The sequence below is a fragment of the Symphalangus syndactylus genome, chromosome 4, assembly GCF_028878055.3.
Source record: "Symphalangus syndactylus isolate Jambi chromosome 4, NHGRI_mSymSyn1-v2.1_pri, whole genome shotgun sequence".
Lineage (NCBI taxonomy): Eukaryota > Metazoa > Chordata > Mammalia > Primates > Hylobatidae > Symphalangus > Symphalangus syndactylus.
In genome coordinates, this window is record NC_072426.2 from 159,417,641 (window position 1) to 159,441,695 (window position 24,055).

At 43.1% G+C, this 24,055-nt stretch overlaps 3 protein-coding genes across 5 annotated transcripts in view; 2 read left to right on the plus strand and 1 right to left on the minus strand.

Moving 5' to 3' along the window:
* Positions 1–2,040: 2,040 nt before the first annotated feature.
* LOC129480190 (uncharacterized) lies at positions 2,041–2,769 on the minus strand (the record flags this gene model as incomplete). The annotated part of the gene is made up of 1 exon (XM_055273927.2): positions 2,041–2,769. A coding segment is annotated over one exon (729 nt), but the record flags the coding sequence as incomplete, so codon positions are not given.
* On the plus strand, positions 2,708–21,806 carry CYP4V2 (cytochrome P450 family 4 subfamily V member 2). Its single transcript, XM_055276656.2, has 11 exons — positions 2,708–3,311; positions 5,737–5,849; positions 7,239–7,324; positions 8,177–8,367; positions 8,770–8,839; positions 10,192–10,318; positions 12,396–12,581; positions 16,355–16,457; positions 19,276–19,410; positions 19,504–19,683; positions 20,849–21,806. The coding sequence occupies exons 1-11, from the start codon at positions 3,098–3,100 to the stop codon at positions 21,019–21,021; spliced, it is 1,578 nt and encodes a 525-aa protein (XP_055132631.1). The 5' UTR covers positions 2,708–3,097; the 3' UTR covers positions 21,022–21,806.
* A 618-nt stretch (positions 21,807–22,424) lies between these two features.
* KLKB1 (kallikrein B1) overlaps positions 22,425–24,055 on the plus strand; it is a 39,248-nt gene continuing 37,617 nt past the window's right edge. For 2 of the 3 annotated variants that reach the window (XR_010120631.1, XM_063638478.1), the window contains exons 1-2: positions 22,425–22,733; positions 23,172–23,383. The gene's annotated coding sequence lies outside the window, so the exon portion shown is untranslated. The remainder of the gene's footprint in view (positions 22,734–23,171; positions 23,384–24,055) is intronic. The other variant, XM_055276650.2, reaches the window with a different exon arrangement.

Genomic DNA, 24,055 nt, shown 5'->3' on the forward strand with positions numbered 1-24,055 from the left:
CAACAATGGAATAATATACAGCTGTGAAAAGGGAAAATATTACACATGGCAATATAGTCAATATAGATTGTCATAAATCAGGTGATTGTACACATACATATGATCTGTTCTATTGCTGTTTTCCATTTGTGTGCCAATTACATGATTTTAATTAATATTATAAGTCTTGATATTTCTTGGTATAAGTTATCTAACTTGTTTTTCAAATTCATCTCAACTCAGTGTTAAGAAGCCAGATATGTAGGAGTGCATGCTGGATGATTTCATGTTGTACTGCGTGATCTGGGTTGTGGTTACATGGAAGTGATGGTGTTTGTCCACGAAACTGGACGTTTGAGTGTTGTATACTTTATTTGATCCTGGTACTTGTGATTCAAAATTTCATAACAATTTCCTGCTACCCTTTATGATTTGATGTGTGTAAGTAGAGTTTGCAGATAATGTAGTTCTATACAGAGCTATGAATTTATTTTTATAATGTAAATTTTTTTGTATTAAGAATCATTCCAAGTGACAGAAAATTTGGGAAATCAAAGTATTAACATTTATAAAACCATTCTGTTGTTTATAACATATTCTGGCCATGACTTTCAAAAGCACTGATTTCTAGGGGGAGAGGGTATCAAAGAAAGACCTTGACTAAAGAAAGCTCTTTCAAGTGGGAAGGGCATCATAGAGACTGGATCTTGAGGAGGGAAAGTCAGGAGATGCCTTCCTACTCAGCTGCATAGCTCATGAAGCTAACAACCCGCAGAGTTATAAATGTTGTGGGTGGATTGCCTTCACATTGGCCTTGCAATCATCTGCTACACTGAGCACCATTACATTTCATGGTGGACATTCTAAGGTGTGACACTGTGTACTCTGCTGTCAGGAGGCTTTCCGGGGAGAAGCGTCTTGCCAAGGATTTCTTGCACTCCCAGCCACCTGACTGGTTTAGTCTGAAATTTCAGTATTCCAGGGTAGTATGAGAAAGGCCCTATCTGGTAACAAAGAAAGCATAAGAAAGATGGCTAAGGGAACAAAGGGACAAGGCTTTAATTTTGTTCTTCATCCACAGATTGCCTTCAAAATAAAGTGTCTAAGCCTGGCAGTCCAGGTCTCTTTAAGCTGGCTCCACCCTGCCCACCCACCTCATGCTGCATCTATCACTGCGTGGGACCCTGCTCAGGCAGGGGCACCTCGCTGCCCCTTGAGCTCATTTTATCCCGCCTGGCTCTGCAGCATTTCTGACCATTTCTGCCCTGGCCGAGACTCACTGCTGCCCAGAGCAATCTCCCTTCTCTGCTTCTAGAGGGGAGAGGTTGTATGTTACCCGCCTTGTTTTGTCCACAGAGGTTAGCAGAGACTGATACAGACAAACCCTTTTTCTTTCTAATTTTAGATTCAGGAGCACATGTGCAGGTTTGTTAAATTTGCCTGACGCTGAGGTTTGAGTTTCTATTGATCCCCTCACCTGAATAGGGAACAGTACCCAATACACAGTTTTTCAACCATTACTCCCCTTCCTTCCTCCCCCTTTTTTGGAATCCCCTGTGTGATGTAGACAAATTGTTTACTTGTATAGCTGTAATTAACCTTATTATAGTTCAGCCTCAACCCTTTAGAGAGGAGGAAACTAAAGCCCATGAGACTTGCTTAAAGATACTGAACATATTTATTTTTTAAAGTGTTAAAGTGATTAAACAATGTTGACGTGAATGAAATAAAAAGCGTTAAGTTCCCCATCTTCATTCCCACTCCATAGAGCTGATCAGTATTTTTACTTGCAGACATTAGTGGAGCCCTAGAGAAAGAAACCTTTTCTCCCAAACAAGGCATTACTTTACAGGACTTGTTTTGTTCACTTACTATTTCACGTCAGCACATGCAGATGACTTAAATTCAAATAGAGAAAAGCCTTAAGCATGTTTTTTTCCTGCACTAAAGAGGCCCTGCAGGTGGCTGTGGGCAACCTATGCAGTGGCTTCGAGCAAACGAACGTAATTAGTAATTAAGCAAAGCGGGCATCCAGGACATCAATTTCATCTTCCTGGCACTTTAGTAAGGGCCTGGCCTCTCGGGGAGCGACACTCCTCGCCCGGCCACTTTGTAAGAAGCATCGAGCGTGGAAAAGGGGCTGGGGGTCAGCACTGGGGCCCTCTGCCAGGAAGAGAGACTGGCGGCCAGGACACGCGTCTCCCCAGGCTGAAATGGGGCACCCTGTCGCGGTCCTTCCCTCCCTTCCCGGGCTGGGTGGCTGGTCTTGGCTCTTCTGCGAGTCCCCGGCGGTTGCGGTCTCCCGGCACCCGCTGAGCAGCCTCGCTCGCCTTCCTCTCCCACCCGCCTCTCCGTGCTCTCCGGGGCTCCAGCTTCCTCGGTCTGGTGCCTGGTGAGTATTTCGGAAAATACCTGGCTCACAACCACCTCATTTCGCTCCCAGTGTCCCCGTGCGCCAGCGGACACACACCGGTAGGTGACTTCTCTAAGGTTGTGTCCCCAAGGCCTCCCTGGATTACAGCGCCCGCTGCTCCGTGTGACCCCGCGGGAGCCAGAATGCGTTCCGCCTCCCGGGCTGCAGGTCGCGCAGGGAGCGAGCGCCGCGCGGCAGAGCTGGGCTCCGAGCCGGATGCGCCCTCCTTTCCGCTTCAGAGCAGGCTGCCCGCCCGCGGAATACCGCACGTCAGAGCGGCCTCGCAGGACCCGCAGACCAGCCCCGCCGGGCTGCCGCGGTGACTGTTCCGACGCCCCCGACCCCCCACCCCGAGGCGGCGGGAAGTGTCGCCGGCCTCCTCCCGGCCCAGCCTCCGGGCCTCCCGTGCAATCACTACGCCCTGGGACCCGGAAACCGTTTTCCGGTCTTTCGCTTTCGGCTGGCGCGGAGCCTGGAGGCCGCGGTGCTGCGTAGGCTGGGCCGGGCGCAGGAACAGCCCCGTGGCGCCCTCCCTGGCCGCCGCCCAGGCGGAAAACGTCGTTCCGGGGACCTGGCGACCCCGCAGCGGGGAGCGCGCCAGGTCCGTGCGGGGAAGGGGGCGGTGTGCGGCCGGCACCGCCTCGCACCACGCCCCCGCGGGCCCGCACTTGCCCAGAGTGGACCCCGCGGCCGCCAGCCAGGGCGATGGCGGGGCTCTGGCTGGGGCTTGTGTGGCAGAAGCTGCTGCTCTGGGGCGCGGCGAGTGCCCTGTCCCTGGCCGGCGCCAGTCTGGTCCTGAGCCTGCTGCAGAGGGTGGCGAACTACGCGCGGAAATGGCAGCAGATGCGGCCCATCCCCACGGTGGCCCGCGCCTACCCACTGGTGGGCCACGCGCTGCTGATGAAGCGGGACGGGCGAGGTAAGGGCCGGCGCCCCTCCTGGAGCGTAACGGGGTCCACAACCCCATCCCCACCCTCCGATCGGCCAGGAACCCGCTGCTTGTGGCGCTGGCCGCAGGAGAGAGGAGCCTGTCACCCTTTGGAGAATGCACTCCCAGTTCTATTCGTTGCCCCTTGGCACCCGCCGACACTGCTAGTGCCCCATCCCAAAGTGAGCATTTTCTTTGTGTGTAGCACCAGATGCGGTATTTCCAAACCGCTGCCCTCGGTCTTTTCCCACCTCACCGCTGCTCAGCTCTCAAAGCCCTGCCTTTTCCTCCTGCCTTGGCTTGGGAAGCCTTAGCAACAGAAGCTCCCTGGGAGCACAAAGCGGTTTTAAACTGGCCAACACCTTAACGCTTAGAGCCGCCCTCCTCTGGCTGCCACTTTGGAAAATAAGAGACTAGAGATTAATTGGAGGCTTCCTCCCAGCATCACAAGACTTGACTGCTACTTCAGTTCCCTCTTGACAACTTCATATTTTAGCCCTTTAAAGGAGGTTACATAATAACAATTAAGAGATGGCAGGGCCTTCAGGCAGACTTCTTTGGAGGGTTTCAAACGCCTTGTTTATTAAAGAGTGAATTTTTTAGTTAAAATCATGTTTTAAAACAGAGATAGACATTTTATTGATGGAAAAAAATCACGTTAAGTTAGAAAGCTCTCAGAAGTACCTGGTATTTACAACCCCCCGTCAGGGAGGGCGAACTTGATCTCAGCGTTTTATTTTCATCAGGGATTAAATTGAGGTACCCAGAACTGAAAAGATTTGCCCAAAATGGCATATTTTGAAATTGGCCCAGACCAGAATCCAGTTTCCTCTGGGATTATTTGTTAGTAATCATTTTACAGGTTGAGCATTAACTAACTACAAAGCTTGAAGGACTCTTTCTCATTTTCACTTGTTTTCTCTAATAAAAATAATGATGTCATTTCAACTTCACAAGATGAGGCCTCATGGAAGAGTGTTTACCAAAATATTAAAAATACTTTGACAGAAAAAAATCAAGCGAACTCTTTGCCAACCAAATATCATCATGAGTGATGTAACAAGTAATCCAACACAGATATGAAAATCACATTGGTAAAAATCATCTCAGTTAATTCTAAAAGCAGAGCTAACCACCCCTTTTGTCCTAAGGCTTTATGGTATTAAAAAATAAATTGTACAAAAATATAGATTTCCCCCTATCCCTTACCCCTGGAAAGTAACATACTGAAGTCTCATCATATTCTTTTGGGGATTCCAGTAATTAAAATCTCTAGTGAATAAAGACCTGTTTCAAAACAACCTGTGAGCTGATTGGACTATTTAAAGTAATTCTCCTTGCAGTCACTTTGAGAGTGAAGACAATGGCGAATACTGTCTTTTACAAAGGGACTTTTTATTCCACCAACAAATTCTGGATTTTGGCATCAGGAAAACCACTGTTCAATTTCCAACACTATAATATCCAAGTTGTTTGAGAAATTATTTAAAACTCTTTAACTTATAGGGTTTTTTTCTCCTTTACTTGTTAAAGTGACTATATTACAGAGTTACTTTAAGGATTACATTTATTGCATGCAAAGTTTCTAGATCACTGTCTGGAAGTTGGTTAGAGTAAGTTCTTTAGTTGTCAATCAAGCATTTATTAAGGCCCTGTTTTGTGCCCAGTGTTGACCTCAACAAAGTTGGGGATATCAGAATATTCTAAGATACACTCGCTGTTCTCAAGAATCTTGTCTTTCACATACAAGAGGTGTTGCCTTTCATTTTGTGGCTAATGTCCAAACGCTGGCCTCAGCCATTTCACCTTGAAGATTGCAGTTGGCTTCCAACTGGCTTCATGTCTGCCTTCCCCGGCTACTCCCAGCTGTTGGCCCTGCTGCCTTAGAACCACAGATGGAGACCTCCCTGTCCCCTCTGTCAGACCAGACCAGGGCAGGCAGTATATTTGCATGACACAGGATGATTGACACTGATGATTTCACCCAGCTCCGTTCATAGCAATTTTGACAAATGCTTCATGTGAGAGACATTTGGAAGCAGCATAGTGTATGGTGAAGTCCTGGAGTCTCGGTACAAGCCAGGTTCCACTGTTTACTAGCTTTGTGATATTGGGCAGTCGTTAGAAAGAATGCCTGTTCTGGGACATCAAAACCTAACAATTATTATTCTCTAATAGCTAACATGCATTATATGTGTTTATTTGCTGTGGCAAATACTATTTTGAAAAAAACTTTAGACTTACAGAAAAGTTGGAATATTACAGACAGTTCACACATGCTCTCTACCTGGTTTCCTCTAACAGTAACACATTACAGAATTAGTACATTTATCAAAATGAGAAAACAAACATTTGTCCAATACTGGTCACAACTTTCTCATCTTGATTGAATTTAAAATTTGATGTTTTTCCCCAGAATTTTTTCAGCAGATCATTAAGTACACAGAGGAATACCGCCACATGCCACTGCTGAAGCTCTGGGTCGGGCCAGTGCCCATGGTGGCCCTTTATAATGCAGAAAATGTGGAGGTGGGTACGTGTGAATATGATCAGTATTGTACTGTGTATCTGACAGTGTAAGAATCTCATCAGAATCAATATAATGTGTCCTTATATTTCAACCATTTCAGTGCAAAAAACATTCCATTAAGTATTTTAGACTATATAGGTGCAATTTAATGCTTTCCAGGTTTGCCTGAATCCTGGGAGATTAACATTCTCCAGATATAAGTGCACAACTGCTATCAGGTCCCGTTATATTTATTCTTTTTTTGAAAGGATCTCGTTTTTTAGAAACATAAATAAATTATTCTGCAAGGCGAGCACTTGTTATCCACCAGACACTATTTTAAGACTTCAAAAATATATGACTAATAAAATATGTTTCCCTCAAGTTGCTCAGGGTCTCATATCAATGATAAACTTAGTCCAAAGTTAAACGACAATGCAAATTTGATATTTATGGGATAAATATTACAAACCCATGCTATTGAAATTAGTCCTCCAAAAAGTTGTAGTCCTTTTACTTGTTGAAAGGTCTGGGGAAATTATCTTGTAGTATGGTGAGAAAAGGATTTGGGTCAGGAAATAAAGATGGGGCAAACAGAGCTGCTCTTCATTGACCAAAATTAAAGACCGAATTTCCTAGGAAGTAGTGCCAGGACATGTCTTTCTAATTATGGTGAAAATGCTGGAGTTTCTCATGCTTCTCCAGAATCCTGGCTCAGAGAAGACAGCGAGAAGGGCAGACAGGATTTCTGCCGCTGTTGGCCTAGTGTTAATAGAAGTTGGTGTGGTGGATGCAGATGGAGATCTGTCCAGAGTAGGGGACTTGAGCACGAAGCCTGGTGAGCACCCTGTGCTCAGCCCTAGACCCCATCCCTCCTCCCACTTCACGTGGACTCTGGGTGATCCGATCATACTCACGGCTTCCATCGCTGCCTCTATGCTGGGGACACGCAAAACAGGCATCTCCAGCTCAGGCCTTATATTGGCTGTCTCATTTGCTTTCAGACCACAGCACCTGAATGCCTCAAAGTTAACATCACCTGAAAAGACACCCATGATTTCCATCTCCCCAGATGCGCTCACCCTCCAGATTCGCCTCCTCCCCACCTCACTGTCCCCCTCCCCCCATTAAATAACTCCACTTGGTTCCTGGTTTATGGCGGGAACCAGAGAATCATCTGGGACATCTTTCTTTCCCCCAACTCCATTGAGTCCCCAAAACTGAATGCCAGTTTTATGTTCAAAACTCTAATTGAATGTCTTTGAGGCACAGGACTGAAAATGAACCACGGAGAAAATAAATGTTGTGAGTGTCCTAAAAACTAGCTGTATTCTAGCCAGTATTCCTTTAATTACAGGAAGGTTGTTTGATGTCTGTATGTCTCTAAAGTATGTTTTTCTCTTCCTAAGGTAATTTTAACTAGTTCAAAGCAAATTGACAAATCCTCTATGTACAAGTTTTTGGAACCATGGCTTGGCCTAGGACTTCTTACAAGGTACGCCAGCGCACCTTCGTAAAGCTGTCTATAGAAATGGTTACTTCTACGTGCAACTTGTTATTTCAAGAATTAACATAGGGTAGCTTTTTCTGTAGCAGGACTGTGCTCTCAGAAAGGAGGAGAAAAGCTGGAAAGGAAGGTCCAGCTGGCAGCTGGCCTTTGCCCGCCAAGAGGCCAACAGTCCAGGTGAACAGTTATCTTCAGCCTTGGTATTCAATAGCGACTGTCGCCAGTGTTCAGGAAGACTCAGGAGGTCCTGATGGATGGGAGTGGACGGGATGGAGGACACAGTAAAGCAAAGGAGTGTCTGGAGCAGGGAAATCTTGAAAATCCAATAAAAAAGATGGTCAGCCCCAGAAAAGTACAGTGAGCTGGTATCTAGAAACAAGGCTCCATCCTCTGAGAGAGGGCCCCACAGAGCAAGGCAGGAGCCTAGTAGGGACTTTGGAGAACTGGAGAGGGGAGAGATCAAGGTGGAACCACGGAGCCTGAGGATCATCTGAGGACCGAAGTATTGATGGAAGGAGAAACAAATTTATTATTAGAAACTCGGAACTAAGAAATTGAGAAAAATTCTTAAATTTTTCAATTTTATGAATGCTATTTTAAACATTAATATTATAGAACAATGTCCAAAATAGTCATATTTTGTAACTATAGATGAATATTTTATAGATATGTGTATATCTTTGCCATTCTGCCAAAAGCATTTGAGAACCTGTAGATGAAGCTGTTTCAGGAGAATTTTGTTGACTTGCTATATTTATGCTTTCCTCATTTTGGATGTTACTTTTCTCTTTCTCTCTCTTCTGTATATATATTTTTTGTAACCACATATTTTATTTCTAGTACTGGAAACAAATGGCGCTCCAGGAGAAAGATGTTAACGCCCACTTTCCATTTTACCATTCTGGAAGATTTCTTAGATATCATGAATGAACAAGCAAATATATTGGTTAAGAAACTGGAAAAACACGTTAACCAAGAAGCATTTAACTGCTTTTTTTACATCACTCTTTGTGCCTTAGATATCATCTGTGGTGAGTCTCATCGATCTGTTTCTAAATTTATGGCATAAAGAGAAAATGGCCCAAATAGGAAATCACACTCCACCGGGAAGGCAAATGGGGGGACGGGAACGGGTGACGGGCTCTTTAGCGCGGTTCTACTGCCGCGTTGGACTTCTGAGGAGCAGCAGCCATGCCCAGGGCTGTGAGTGGGGCAGGCACGGAGCAACTGCCCAGGGAGGCGAAGGGAGGGAAGAACAGGAACAGGGAGTAGAAGTGGACCGTACAAGAGAAGAGGGTAAAGGGAGGAAGAAGAATTCTGAAATATACAAGGACAAAGCAGGATGTACGTCTTTAGTGTCTGCCGCTGCAAAATAAACACGAGATAACGAACGTGCGTGAATTGAATGGTTGCTTCTCACCCGTATTTTATAGAAACAGCTATGGGGAAGAATATTGGTGCTCAAAGTAATGATGATTCCGAGTATGTCCGTGCAGTTTATAGGTAAATGGAGTCCTTTCAGTTATTTTTAAAAATTATTATTGATTTAGGCTTTAAAAATTATTGCTAACAATTTCTGTGTTGTATCTTTTTATGGTTTCAAAATTAAACATTAAACTAGAAGTTAACCTCATCATGTTAGCATGTGTTTAAGCAGTAAAGGTTATGTAAATTATGGCACATCTAGATTATGCAGTAATTTAAAATGATTATTCTCTAACATTGAGATTACATTATATTGTACATAATGATGCTTACATTATGATGCTGAGAAAAGAAAGATATAAACAGTTTTCTGTACCATGATAATTGTTATATTTAAAAATTATTCATAGAAAAACACTAGCAGATACTATAACAAAATGTTAGCAGTGGTTCTCATTGTCTCGTGTATGTGTTTCTCATTCTTGTGCTTTCCTTTTGTTGTTATTCTTCCCATATTTTCTGCACGAAGTAGGTATTGTTTTAGTCATCGAAACAGTCAATTTTACTCTAAAATTGCTTGAAATTATTCACCTGTTAAGAGGCAGGGCAAGGACTTGATGAAGTACAGAGAAGTGCATTGAGCTGAGTATATTTAAGTCTCCTGCTCATTTCACTTCATTTTAACCAATATTTATTAAGCATCTGTGATCTTCCAATCACTGCACAGGGTACTGACTGGTTTCGTAGTAGTACACAAAACAGAATAACACAGGAGGCAGGCATCGGACAAAGAAATTCATGAATTGTAATAATTGCTCAGGAAGAAAAGATCAAATTGATATCAGAGAGCAAAACAAGAAAGTGTCCTACAGAGTGAGAGGCCAGGAAAGGTCTTTCTGAAGAACCGGCACCTAAGCTGGTCCTGCAGGAGATCACATAGGGGTCTTTCTGCTCTGTGACTGGACATGAAAGGGAGGTGCTGGGACAGCCAAGTGACAGATGGGTACTTAGAGAGCCCTCGCTTGTAGAAGAGGGCAGCCAGTTGTCTTCTGTCACTCCAGAGGAGTGGTCAAACCAATGATTGACCTTAAAAGGAGGCCGATTTCATCTCAACCCCTGGTGCAGAGGCCCTAGGCAGAGTGGGAAACTCGCCCTGGAGAAACACAAGCAGAGACCAAATGGCTATCTAGTAAGGATGTTTTATAATGAATTCTTCATTCCTTTAAAGAACCCATTATTTTCTGAGGCTTCATGGAATGTTTAATAGCCCATGTCTTCACTGTTGAGCATAAAACATGGAACTCTTAGGAGCCTCTAAGACAATCATCGTCATTGCCACGATGGCCTTCATCAAGGCCAGGCACCAAAGAAGTGCTCAAGAAACACACATTTCTCATACAACAGCTGATGTATTTTTATCCCATTTATAGAATGAGTGAGATGATATTTCAAAGAATAAAGATGCCCTGGCTTTGGCTTGATCTCTGTTACCGTATGTTTAAAGAAGGATGGGAACACAAAAAGAGCCTTAAGATCCTACATACTTTTACCAACAATGTAAGTCCCTGACTTCTAAAATTGTGGTAAAATAGACGTAACATAAAATTTCCCTTTATAACCATTTTAACTGTACAGTTTGGTGGTATTAAGTGCGTTCACAACGTTGTGCAGCCGTTCCCACCGTTCATTTCCAGAACTTTTGGTAAGTCCAAGATGTTGATGTTTTGTTAACATACCCGGTGTAGGACTATGGAGCCTATGTCTCAGAAAATAAAAGTTGAATAATAATAGAAAAAAAGTTTTAGTATAAAAAAAACTTAAATTATGTATTATACTTAAGTATAAAAATGTATACTTAAATTATGTAGTCAACAAATATTAAGTACTCGCTAAGTGCTAACCACCATACCAAATGTCGGAAATGTAGTAATGAGTAGGACGTGTATATGGTCCGTACCTGAAAGGAAGTTATTCTAGTAGGAGAGGTGATCTATCAGCACATAATTACAACATGTGATATGAGCTATGAACACTTATTAACAAACAGGGTGCTGTGTAAAAGAATAAAGGAACAAAGATCTGTGCATAGGAGTTTTCTGGAAAATGTTTGGATTCGGCAGTCATTTTCAAAGGCAGAGGGCATTGATGTTAGTATCTTAACATGGAAAACATTAAAATTAACTAGATATTAGTATTCTATTTCCAATTCAAAAATAACCAGAAGATAGTGATGTTGTTTTGAATATAGGATGTCAATCTTTGTGTTAATAATGTGTTTTGAAAAAGCAAGATTTAATTGAAAATATACATCAAATTATAATTTCAGTGTATTGAAAAAAGTGCCTGTTTAAATATGTCCTTTCTTTGCTGTAAATTTTGGTTAAAATTTATTGGAATTACGTCCCTGTGGTGAAGTACATCCTACCCCCAAGAGAGCAAATGATGAATAAATCAGTAGATGTTCCATGAATGCGATGTTGGCTGAGCTGGCCACAGTGGAGTGTGATCACCTGGTTATAGGAGAATAGCCAGCAGGTTATATTTCATAATTATATTTTTCCTTAAATTTTGTGCATTAATATTTAATAGCAATAATTAAATGAATTCCAGACTGAATGGACAATTTTATTCGTTGAATAAACGTTGAGAATTGCCTACTAAGGCCTGGGCTCTAGGAATTCCACCAAGAATAAAAAAAGACATGGTGTTTTGCCCTCAAATTGCTTAGAATCTATTCAGGCCACTTAGTAGCAGGTTTGGTCAATTACTTGGTAGGAAAAGAAGGTTGAAATGTACAACCAAATTAAGTGTATTGGCCTTCATTCTTTTATCCATCCAAGAAATATCTAGTGAGTATTTGTTAAATGCCAAGCAGTGCTCTAGAGGTTGGAAATGCATCAATGAAAAAAGAAATGCACAAGCATGGCCGAGTTTGAGTTGGAAGAGAAAGATGCTAAATAACAAGTATAATCATCACATATAATAATAAGTATAATAGAAGTATCACATAATGTCAGGTGGAAAAGGAAATGGAGAAAAATAAGCAGTGTTAGGAAGCGTCGCAGTCCTAGGGACAGGGGTGGCAGGGATGAGGGAGGTCTCTCTGATCCTGTGACAGTGAGCAGAGATCTGGAAGAAGGGAGGGGGCAGCCATGCAGGCCTCTGAGGAAAGCATTTCAGGCAGCAGGAATTGCAAGCATAGAGGGTAAATTCACTAATCTACTTGCTGTTTCTTTTCTCTCCTACAACATGTAATTAAGTCTGTAATTAGACTATTGTATAATGATTGCATTCACTCTACCACTTAACCTTTTTCTCGTTAGCGTGATCAAATCTCTAGGGTACTATCTAGTAGACTAGGATTCTATTCTTGTGTTGGAAAGACTGCAAAAATAGCACGTGAAAATTAGGAATTTGCGTGACATTAAATTTGTTTTTAAAAGTTTCACCAGATAATCCCTGAAATATTAATGAGGCTTACTGTACTTTCACAAGAGCCTATATTGTTGAAATGTTGAACTAGAAAGGCTTAGAAAAATAAATGAAAGAAACTAGCATATTTTATAAGAAAATGTGTTACTAGGGTGCATCCAAGTCCAAACAGAAGCATGTGATTATCATTCAAATCATACAGGTCATCGCTGAACGGGCCAATGAAATGAACGCAGATGAAGACTGTAGAGGTGATGGCAGGGGCTCCGCTCTCTCCAAAAATAAACGCAGGGCCTTTCTTGACTTGCTTTTAAGTGTGACTGATGACGAAGGGAACAGGCTAAGTCATGAAGATATTCGAGAAGAAGTTGACACCTTCATGTTTGAGGTATTGTATATTGTTATGTTCCGATATCATTAAACAAATTTCAGTTATTGTTAGAATCTTTAGCATTATTTTTAAAAACTTAATCAAATTTTAAAGTAGTTTACTATAACTAAGGAAGATTCATTATATTTTAAGTAGAAATTACAAAATTTAAGAAAATGATTAAGTACCAGCTCAACTTCCTTCTTCAGAAAACGATTTTGACTAGTGCTGGGCACAGCAGTAGACACATTTGTTTTTCCTCAAGAAAACCTAAGATTTGTCAGTTTTCCCAAGCAGAAGAGCAGCCAGAGATTGCTCTCGGTTCTCCACATGGCTTCAGGCTTCCTTCTAACCTTCCAGACGCGCAAGTCCACTTCCTCACCACCTCCTTTCTGAGGTTCCAGCAGATGGGCACTTAGCTACTGCCATGAGCTGCTCTACCTAAAAAGGACAGTAAGAGCCCTCCAACAGAGAATCAGCCAGTTCATGATTCTAAAGAGATCTCTGATCTCAAATTTATACATATATATGTGAAGTACTTTTTACGAAGATAGCCTAAATATTAAATACTACAAAGAGGGACCTTCTCTATATGTGGATTGCAAAATAAATAAAACATGGTTTTTAGAAGCCATGTAGTAATATCTTCCACATGGAGCAGAGTGAAAGGCATCTGAGTTTTTAATGGCTCTGCCTGCCACCCACGTGTGAGCTGCTCTGCGGCAGCCTCTGCCGGCAGTGCCAGTGCTCCTGCACTCTGGGGTGAGGCTCCACGACACGGTAGAAGAAGGCTGTGTGAAGGGTCTTTCGATCCGAGTCCCAGTTCAGGCTCTGTGCTGATTAGCCAAATAAGACAGTTCTGGTCATTCCAGAGTTCTGTCACAATTTTCCTATGTGTAAAGCGAGAGATGGACTACATTGGTGGTTTTAAACTTTTTTAAGCAGGAAACTTTACTGAAAATAAATCTTAAGCAGAAGATGGACATCTAAATTAGCTGAAAAGTAGAGAGGCGCTAAGTGTGTGGGCTCTAAGACCAAATCCCAGCTAACATGCTGGAGCCACGACCTCAAGCACCTCACCTAGCGGTTCGGGCCTGAATATTCTTATTTTAATAGCACAAACCTCATGAATAGTTATGATTATTAGATTAGTAAAGGTGCTCTGAGAATCGTGATTGGCCCATAAGTATGCAGCACATACCGGGTGTTATTATTTGATGTTGGAGTAGAGAGATCTCACATCTTCACCTTGCCCATGTACACACACACACACACACACACGTGCATACACTCATGTAAACCCATTCACAAACACACACGCACACACCTACACACACACACACATATGCTCATGCACATACACATGCACAGACACATGTATATACCCACATACATTCACATATACACAAACACATGCACACACCTACACTCATGCACATACATGCACACACATACACAAACGTGTATATCCACATGCACACACACGTGCATACACACACAAATATACACACACACCCAGATACTCATGCACATACACACACATGCACAGACATATATACCCACATGCACACACCACCCCCCACAGAGGCACACATTCATGTACATTTATGCAAAAATCACACTTACAAAAACATGTACACACCTACATACACACATGTGCATATACACATACACATACATAGATGCACATATATACACACATGCACACACAAAAGCACACAGCTATATACACTCGTGTACATAAGCACAAATGCACACATAAATACATGTACATATCCACGCACACACATTGATATATGTGCACACCCCCATACACACGTGCACACACACATCCATCTCCTACCAGGAACCTCTCAATCTCACGTAAACAACCAGAACCAGACTAACGATTTTTCTTCCAACTGTAACATTCCTTGACATTCTAATTCTTTTCTTCTTTGCATTGAAAGGGAGGCATGCCAGGTGTGAGTGTGATACTGTGGCCTCTTCCACAGGCCGGTGCAGGCTGTAACTGCCCAGGTTCCAGCTGTGAGCTAAAAGTGGGCGTCCTCCCCTGCTCCACCTGTGTGCCTCGGCGCTTTACGTTTGCCTTATCATGCTTTCTGCGGATGGCAGACCAAATGAAATCGGAAGTTCGGCAGACTCCTCTTATTCATTTGGATCAGGCTTCCGCTCATAAATTCAAGGAAAGCTATTAAAATTGTTTAGCCAGAACGCTTCCTTCCGTACTTAGTAGACAACTGAGCACAACGGGCCAGAGCTCATCTGGAGTTCCGAGTAGGTTTTGTAACGGCAAGTGCCAGGAAAATGCAGAGGCGCCGACCTCAGGACCTGTAGGCTGTGTCTTTTAAGGACTGCAGAATAAGCCCCAAGAAATTCATTTTAGGAGCTGTTTTATAAAACAAGTACTTTGAATATTTCTGCACAGAGAATGAAATATTACAAAATCACTTGTGCCACATAGGAAAAATGTAAAAGTGAGATCTTTTATAGAGGAAATAATTTTTCTTTTTGTCCTCAAAGTTTCACTCAGAGAGGTAGATTACTGTTACTGATTTTCCAGATATTTTTTTTTCTGAAGAACTCACCACTTTTGCACATGGAAATGTGCTAGGGATATGAGGAGGTAGATAAGAGGTCACGGCCTGAAATATCAAATGGGTGGGGAAGAAGGTTGCGCGAGACGTTACACTAGCGTAAGAGGTGGCGGTGGAGACGTTACGCTGGCGTAAGAGGTGGCGCTGGAGACGTTACGCTGGCGTAAGAGGTGGCGCTGGAGACGTTACGCTGGCGTAAGAGGTGGCGGTGGAGACGTTACGCGGGCGTAAGAGGTGGCGGTGGAGACGTTACGCGGGCGTAAGAGGTGGCGGTGGAGACGTTACGCGGGCGTAAGAGGTGGCGGTGGAGACGATACGCTGGCGTAAGAGGTGGCGGTGGAGACGATACGCTGGCGTTAAGAGGTGGCGGTGGAGACGTTACGCTGGGGTAAGAGGTGGCGGTGGAGACGTTACGCTGGGGTAAGAGGTGGCGGTGGAGACGTTACGCTGGCGTTAAGAGGTGGAGGTGGAGCGTCCTTACTGCACAGGATGTGGAGGGAATGGCGTGGGCCCAGCTGGCTTTGTCATCAGACACGCCGCAGGCTCAGTTTCTGCCTCTGCCTCCCACTAAGCTTTTTAGCACAGGAGAAGTTATTTAACCACATCTTTGGCCTCAGTTTTTAATCTCTGAATTGTAAATAACAGTAATGAGTCTTTCATGGAGTTTTTGTGCAGATTAATTCAGTTTCTGCAAAGTGCTTAGTATTTTGCCTAAAACTCAGCAAGTATGAAATGAGGTTGTCAATTTTTAATGCAGAGGATATGACTTAGAACCACACCTCTACCCCCGGTGCCTGTCATCAACAGGTGAGGCCCACCTGACAGATGGGGGAAGGCAGAGAAGTACAGCCCTGACAAGCAGGCTGGTGAAAATCAGACTTCGTTCTATTCACAAAGGCCCAGCTCACCTAGTGCCCATGGAACGCCACCTTTATTAACACAGCACAGGCATGTCCCACCAGCGTGCAACACCGTGCGGCATGGAACTGCCATCTCTAAGCATGAACCTCCGCTTTTCAGGGCTTGTTTTCTTTGTTTATCACCGAGGCAAGGTGCTGCACAGAATTCATTTCTTATGTCCTGCAGTCACAGTGCAGTCATCAAATCCAGAGACAATTCGAAAGAGGTTTCTGGTCACTCCTAATCATCGCAGCATAACTCTGCTTTTTAAGCTATTGTTTTCTCCATTTGTAGGGGCACGACACAACTGCAGCTGCAATAAACTGGTCCTTATACCTGTTGGGTTCTAACCCAGAAGTCCAGAAAAAAGTGGATCATGAATTGGATGACGTGTTTGGTATGTTTGGCCCCTTCACTGGTTATATTGTGGTACTAAGTCCCCTGCAGAGATGTCACTGTGTTGTAAACAGTGCAATGAGCAGGAAGGCTCCCCCGCGGGATCCTTTCCAGTACCATCCCCTTTGCAAGGCCTCGCCCATTCACTCACAGGCCTCTGCCAGTCGCCTGGCAAGTGACTACTGGGCCGGATGCTGGGGTGCACCGATGCGTGCTGCCGTCCTCAAGGTTAGATGCTGGGGTGCACTGATGCATGCTGCTGTCCTCAGGGGTCTCACTGCTTCCCAGGCGAAACAGAAGCTTTGAGTCATGGGTTGTGCATTTGAGTGAAGAAGGTGCTATTTGGGAGAAAGGAGGAGCTGGTGAAACTATTCAGAAGGGTACAGGAAAGCTGTTTCACGGATTGCCTCTCACCACAAAGGAGAGAAAAGGTGGATTAAGCTACCAGGAGATACATTTCTATTATACAGCAAGCAACCCGGAGGAAAAGTCCTGACAGTAGGATGTCCAGGGTCCCAGACTTGCCCTTTTGCTCCGTGCCATCCCTACCAGCTTGGCTTTTGTCCTCAAGATTGGCGTTCCAAGCATCACGTTCATCTTCAAGGCAGGAAGACAGGGGAGGTGGGGGTACCGGGTGTGTTGGTATCCTGTGGCTGCTGCTGTGACAAATCCACAGACGGGGAGGTTCACAGCAGCGACTTCTGTTCCCTCACAGTTCTGGACACCCGAGTCAAAGATCGGTGTCATTGAGCCCACATCACCATGTGGGCAGGGCTGTGCCCCACTGGGAAAATATCCATTCCTCGCCTCTTCAGCTTCCAGTGGCCGCCAGCATTTCTTGGCTGACAGCCGCATCGCTGCCATCTCTGCCAGTCTCTGCATCACCTTCTCTTTTCTCTGGGTGTGTGTGTGTGCATGCGCGTGCATACGTGTGTGGTGTGTATGTGCATGTGTGTGTGCTTGTGTGTCTCTCTTGCAAGCATACTTGTGACATACTTGTGCTGGCGTTCAGGGCCCACCTGGATAATCTACCCACTGTAAGATCTTTAATTTAATCAAATCTGCCAAGAGTTCTCTTTTTCCAAATAGGGTAACATTTACAGATTGCAGGGATTAAGACCTGATATTTTGGGGCCATTATCAGCCTGCCACAAAGGGGCTTCCATCGATTTTGTCCTTTTTAAAAATCACGTGTCACATGGCCCCCAATAGCTGCAAGGTGAAAAGGAATAAAGTTGAGTTAGCCAAGCAACAAGTGGTATCTGATGCAGTTTTATAGTGAGAAACTAAAGGAATAAAGCTGGAGAGAGAAGGCGTTCTAGAAAGAGAGGAAGCAGATGAGCAACGGCACAGAAGTGGAAAGGTTTCTGGTGTGGAGGGCAATAGTGGAGCGGGAGAGACCGTGAGAACTCGTCTCTCATTCACTGGGAGGTGAGGATGGAAAAGCAGTTTTGTGTGCAGATTGTCCCAGGACTGGAATTTCATATTAAGAGGCAAGCTTTTATTTTGCAGAATGGACACCATCTAACACTTTTCACAACATTTTTGTCATCATTTTATCTTTTTAACACTGATTTTAGTTTTGCTTAGATTGCCTTGAGTGGATAAATTTGGTCTTCCAAAAGCTCACAAGTTCTGTTGGAATAGACTCCAATCTTTTGTATCCCCTACAATGTTTAGCTCATTACCAGTTTCACAGAGCTTTTTGGTCCTGCAGAATGAGTGACACAGTCATCATTACTAGAATCTTTGCTCTGTGCTTCTCATGTTTTCTGCTTATTGTGCCTCACTTTTTCTTCTACCCCCAATCATAGTTCTAAAATTTTTGAGCAACTAGGCTGGGCATGGTGGCTCACACCTGTAATCCCAGCACTTTGGGAGGCTGAGGTGGGCGAATCACGAGGTCAGGAGATCGAGACCATCCTGGCTAACACAGTGAAACCCCGTCTCTATTAAAAATACAAAAAAATTAGCCAGGCATGGTGGCGGGTGCCTGTAGTCCCAGCTACGCGGGAGGCTGAGGCAGGAGAATGGCGTGAACCCCGGGGGGGCGGAGCTTGCAGTGAGTAGAGATCGCACCACTGCACTCCAGCCTGGGCAACAGAGCGAGACTCTGTCTCCAAAAAAAAAAAAAAAAAAAAAGAAAAAAAAAAATTGAGCAACTGTTCTTTGTGTAGTGAGTTGCAAGTATTAATTCCTTATGTTATTTTTTATGAGGTAAATGTCACATAATGTAAAATCTACCATTTTAAAATGTACATTTCAGCAGCATTTAGTACCTTCACCATGTCGTACGATAGTTACGTCTACCTAATTCCAGAACATTTTCAGCACCTTGAAAGGAAACCTGGTAGGATTAAGCAGTCCCTCTTGATTCCTCCTTCCCCTGGCCCTGGCAGCCTCTGATTTACTTTCTGTCTCTATGGATTTACCTATTCCGAGTACTTCCTATACATGGATTCGTACAATATGTGACCTTTAGTGTCTGTTTATTTTATTTGGCATATTGTCCATTTTATTTTGATTATGCATAATGTTAGAAATTCTGCTTTAGCTGTGGGTATTTAGCATCCCCTGCCTTGATCCACGTGTTCTTCTTTGATGGGTATTTGATGGGTATTTAGCATCCAGTACCTTGATCCACGTGTTCTTCTTCAATGGGTATTTGATGGGTATTTAGCATTCAGTACCTTGATCCACGTGTTCTTCTTTGATGGGTATTTAGCATCCCATGCCTTGATCCACCTGTTCTTTTTCGATATCCGCACCCCTGGCCCCCACTGCTCTTTCGGGTCATCTTATTTACTTGCTTTCATCAGGGAAGTCTGACCGTCCCTCTACCGTAGAAGACCTGAAGAAACTTCGGTATCTGGAATGTGTTATTAAGGAGACCCTTCGCCTTTTTCCTTCTGTTCCTTTATTTGCCCGTAGTGTTAGTGAAGATTGTGAAGTGGGTAAGTATGCTATACCTTAAGTAGAAGGGAGAGGGAAACTTTCTAATGTCTGTCTTGCTCTGGTCTCATAACATATTGACTACTTCTTGACAGCGGGTTACAGAGTTCTGAAAGGCACTGAAGCCGTCATCATTCCCTATGCATTGCACAGAGATCCGAGATACTTCCCCAACCCCGAGGAGTTCCAGCCTGAGCGATTCTTCCCCGAGAATGCACAAGGGCGCCATCCATATGCCTACGTGCCCTTCTCTGCTGGCCCCAGGAACTGTATAGGTTTGTATCCATCTGAATTGGTTTGACCTTTCAGGCCCAATTGATGGTGGGTTTCTCACAGTGATTTCTTTGAGATGTGATGTGACATTGCCCATATGCAACAGCCTTAAAAAAATAGCTGGTTTCTTTTTTCCCTCACTGTGCTTTGTAGTTTTAAAATATTACAGTCAAAAGGTATATTAGTATATTAGCCTGCATGGGCTTCCATAGCAAAATACCACAGACTGGGTGGCTTAAACAGCAGAAATTTGTCTTCTCACAGTTCTGAAGGCTGCAAGTTCAAGATCAAGGTGTTGGCAGGGCTGGTTTCTCCTGAGGCCTCTCTCCGTGGCTTGTAGATGCCATTTTCTCCTCATGTCTTCACTTAGTCTTTCTTCTGTGTGGGTCTGTGTTCTGATCGTTTCTCCAGTCAGACTACACTAGGGCCTACCCCAATTACTTCGCTTATACTTACTGACCTCTTTCGATTACCTGTCTCCAGTCATATTCTAAGGTACGGGGGGGAGCTTAGAATTTGGAGAGAGACACAGTTACCCATAACATAAAACATAATTAGTTTCATGGTAGAGTTTCAAAATGTTGTAGAGTTTTAATTACAGTAGAATACAACTTATTGTGGTAAAAACTTTATTTATGATTACTTATGGTTAACCTACTTTTTGTGTTTATTGCTTTTAAGAATTTCATTTTGCAAATCAAAACAGAAAATGCTTGCCATATGGCCAGCTAAAGTACTTAAGCAAAATGAATGCACATCACCACCCTGCATTATAAACCCTTTTGGTTTTAGTATCTCTAGCATTTTGTCATTTATGTAAATGCAGACATTGGTAAAATGAGGCCAGAATGAAACAGGTGAATCTGAAGCTTTAAGACCCACTAAGACATAATCTAGAGTAGTGAGTCTCAAGCTTGAATGAGCTCAGGATTTATCTGGATCAGCTGGAGTACAGATTCCCTGGTCCTCCCCAGCTATAGATACGCAAGGTGGGATCAGGGAGGGAAACTCAAGACTTCATTTTTAACAAGTGTCCCAAGCCATTCTGATTCTCCTTCTGCCTACTGTGGAAATGTAAAATGGCTTGCTTCCTATGATAGGACCTCTTTTTTCTCATATTTGGGGTAAATCTATAACTAAAGTGATGGTATCTACATTAATTTGAAGGTCAAAAGTTTGCTGTGATGGAAGAAAAGACCATTCTTTCATGCATCCTGAGGCACTTTTGGATAGAATCCAACCAGAAAAGAGAAGAACTTGGTCTAGAAGGCCAGTTGATTCTTCGTCCAAGTAATGGCATCTGGATCAAGTTGAAGAGGAGAAATGCCGATGAACCCTAACTATATTATTGGGTTGTGCCTTTATCATGAGAAAGGTCTTTATTTTAAGAGATCCTTGGTATTTACAATTTATAGATCATGGGTTCAATATGCTTGAATCCCCTAGACTTAATTTTTCCTTGATCCCACTGATCTTGACATCAAGTCTAACAAAGAAAGAGTTTTGAGTTTTGTTTTTTCTTTTCTTTTTTTTTTTTTTGAAACCGTGTCTCACTCTGTTGCCCAGGCTGGAGGAGTGCAGTGGCGCGATCTCAGCTCACTGCAACCTCCACCTCCCAGGTTCAAGCAATTCTTCTGCCTCCCAAGTAGCTGGGATTACAGGTGCCTGCCACCACGCCTGGCTAATTTTTTTGTATTTTTAGTAGAAGCAGGGTTTCACCATGTTGGCCAGACTGGTCTTGAACTCCTGACCTCAAGTGATCCACCTGCCTCAGCCTCCCAAAGTGCTGGGATTACAGTCGTGAGCCACCACGCCTGGTCAGAGTTTTTTATTTTCATCACCGCCATAGAAGTTACAGTTGGCTGTGGTCCCAAAAGTAGAGTTAATTGTTACCTTTTGGCTTGAGAACTTCATTGAGCTCCAGAATTATTGTTACTCATATTTTAATCAGTAAGTCATTTAAGCTATGACAGAGTAGGAATTGAGAAATTATTTCATGTGCTGCAGTACTGAAATGTGGATGCTGCCTTGTTTTATAAGATGATGATCAAGGTTTGTGTGCCCATTACTTTTCTTCTGCTTGAAAGACGTGTCTCAAGAAAAATAAAGTATATTTTAGATGCAAGTGCTGCATTTTATTCTAAGAAGTGATGTCAATTCAAAACATAGAAAACCGTAAAAGATAAATCAGGAGATGGCTGATTCATAATGGGTAATACAATAAACAGCACTTTCGAGTTGATGTCATCAGTGACTCTCGGATTTTCTAACGAAAGGTTCCTGTACTGTTGTCAGAGACTGATTGTGAATTTCTCTGACTCCGAAGAATCAACTAGAAGAAGTAGAATCACCAGAACATTTTGCTCAGCTGAAAGCACAAAGTAAACTCAGCTACTCGGGATCAGCAAAAACCACAGGCATCACTGGTCCCAGGGATTTAGAGTCCAGAAACCTCTCCAGGTGATGGACTGTTGATTTGGGGCTCTATGCATGGTCACAGACAGCTGGGGATGTCAGTTTCTGGACCAAATGACCCAATAAGAGATGCTAGTCATAAAAATCCATTTTTATCTGGAATGTTTCTAGAAGATCAAAACATTTTTCCTTCCAGCATCTAATGCCTGAGTGATACATTTAAAAATTTTTAGTCTGCCTAGGCACCCTCTTTTTCTAGGAGCAGCACTCTTTATTTTTGAAATTATCCTACAATGAATTACCGGCTTTTCTTCTGTTCTCATCTTTCTCCTTCCCCAACATACACACACTGTAAATATGTGGTTTCAATTGGAGCTGCCATGTTCTTAGGCAATCCCACTTTCTCAACCTTTGTTGAGTGACCCCAGCAAGGTTAAATTCGAGTTCTCCCCCACGAGTTTTCCCAGCTGCAATTGCAGACGAGATACAGTCAATCTCTGTGGTGGAAAGTCCAGGTCGTGAAACTCAAGATCAATCAGCAATAGAACCTCTGGAGCAGCTGCTGGGTGATGAATAGAGAAGAAGCAGGCAGAAGAAATGGACAGAATCCTGGAGGAGCCTGAGTCCCACATGGAAGGTGATGCTGAGGTTCACTGCATGTCTGCCCTGCCCACTGTTCAGTGGGTCCACCCTACTTGGGAACCCAAGAGACAGTATATTGCCGTTTGCTTACAAGGACTGTCTTTCATTTATGACCAAAAGCGAGTTAGTGTGTGTCAGGTCAGCCGCAGGATGAAGGAAGGACCCCCATTCTCTGGATATGATCTTAGGTCTTCACCCTATTTTCTTTGTGCTGTTCAATAATTCTCTAGATTGGATTATCAGCATATATGCCCACAAGTCATTTAAATGCAATACCATTTAAGAAAATGCAGAGTTTTTTCTAGATAGTAGGAAAATTAAAGTTACACTGCATTGTTTTAGAAGACAGCTAGGCTTAACCTAACACATCAGTCTAGTTTTTTGGTTCTGCCTTGATGACTTTCTGGACTAATTAGTCATTTTTCTCCTCTAGTTAAACCAGGTTCATTTTCCTGCTGGCTAGCTGTATGCCACATTTCAGGGATAAATCTCTCATCTCTAATTACTAAAATGGACTGGTTGCATCCTTGCCTCAGTTTCTTGTCCAGAAGTTCACCAAATGGTTATTTCCTTGGGCCGAATTCAGTTTTGGAATTAACTCCAGCATTTAGCTGTTGATCTTGTTCTCTTTATCCTAGTAGATAAGTTTTTGGCACGTTCTTTCTCCTTCCCATCATTATCTCTGCTCTTTACCCATCACTTTTTTTCTGTTGGGGTTTGCATTTATTGATCTCTGCCTTTCCTGATACTACTCAATTTGTGTTTCACAGAAATAACGACTATACTTAAATGAAACTCAGATTCCTATATAAAAATGTTGGGATAACTTTGTTCCTTCAATAAGGGTCATACAGAGAGTATAGATCTTATCAGGAAGAAAAATTATCACAATATTTAGACATGACTGTCTTATTTTTAAAATGTTTTCAGTTTACTTTCAGATTCCATATATAGTTTTAAAATACATGTTTTAGCTGAATAGTAAGAAAAAAAAATGTGTAGGCACAGGAGTGTCTTTTGGGCACTCCTGGGAAGGAGAGTAGCCTGCCTTTCTTTCTTTCTTTCTTTCTCTTTCTTTCTTTCTCTCTCTCTCTCTTTCTTTCTTTCTCTCTTTCTTTCTTTCCCTTTCTTTCTTTCTCTCTCTTTCTTTTTTCCGTCCTTCCTTCCTTTCTTTTCTTTCCTTGCTTTCTCTCTCTCTCTCTCCTTTCTTTCTTTCCTTTTTTGTTTTTTCCTATATTCTACCTCTAGGCTTTGCCTCCTTGCTTGCTCAAGTCAAGCCCAAGTTTTGAGTTTTATGCTTATGGAAATACAGTACAT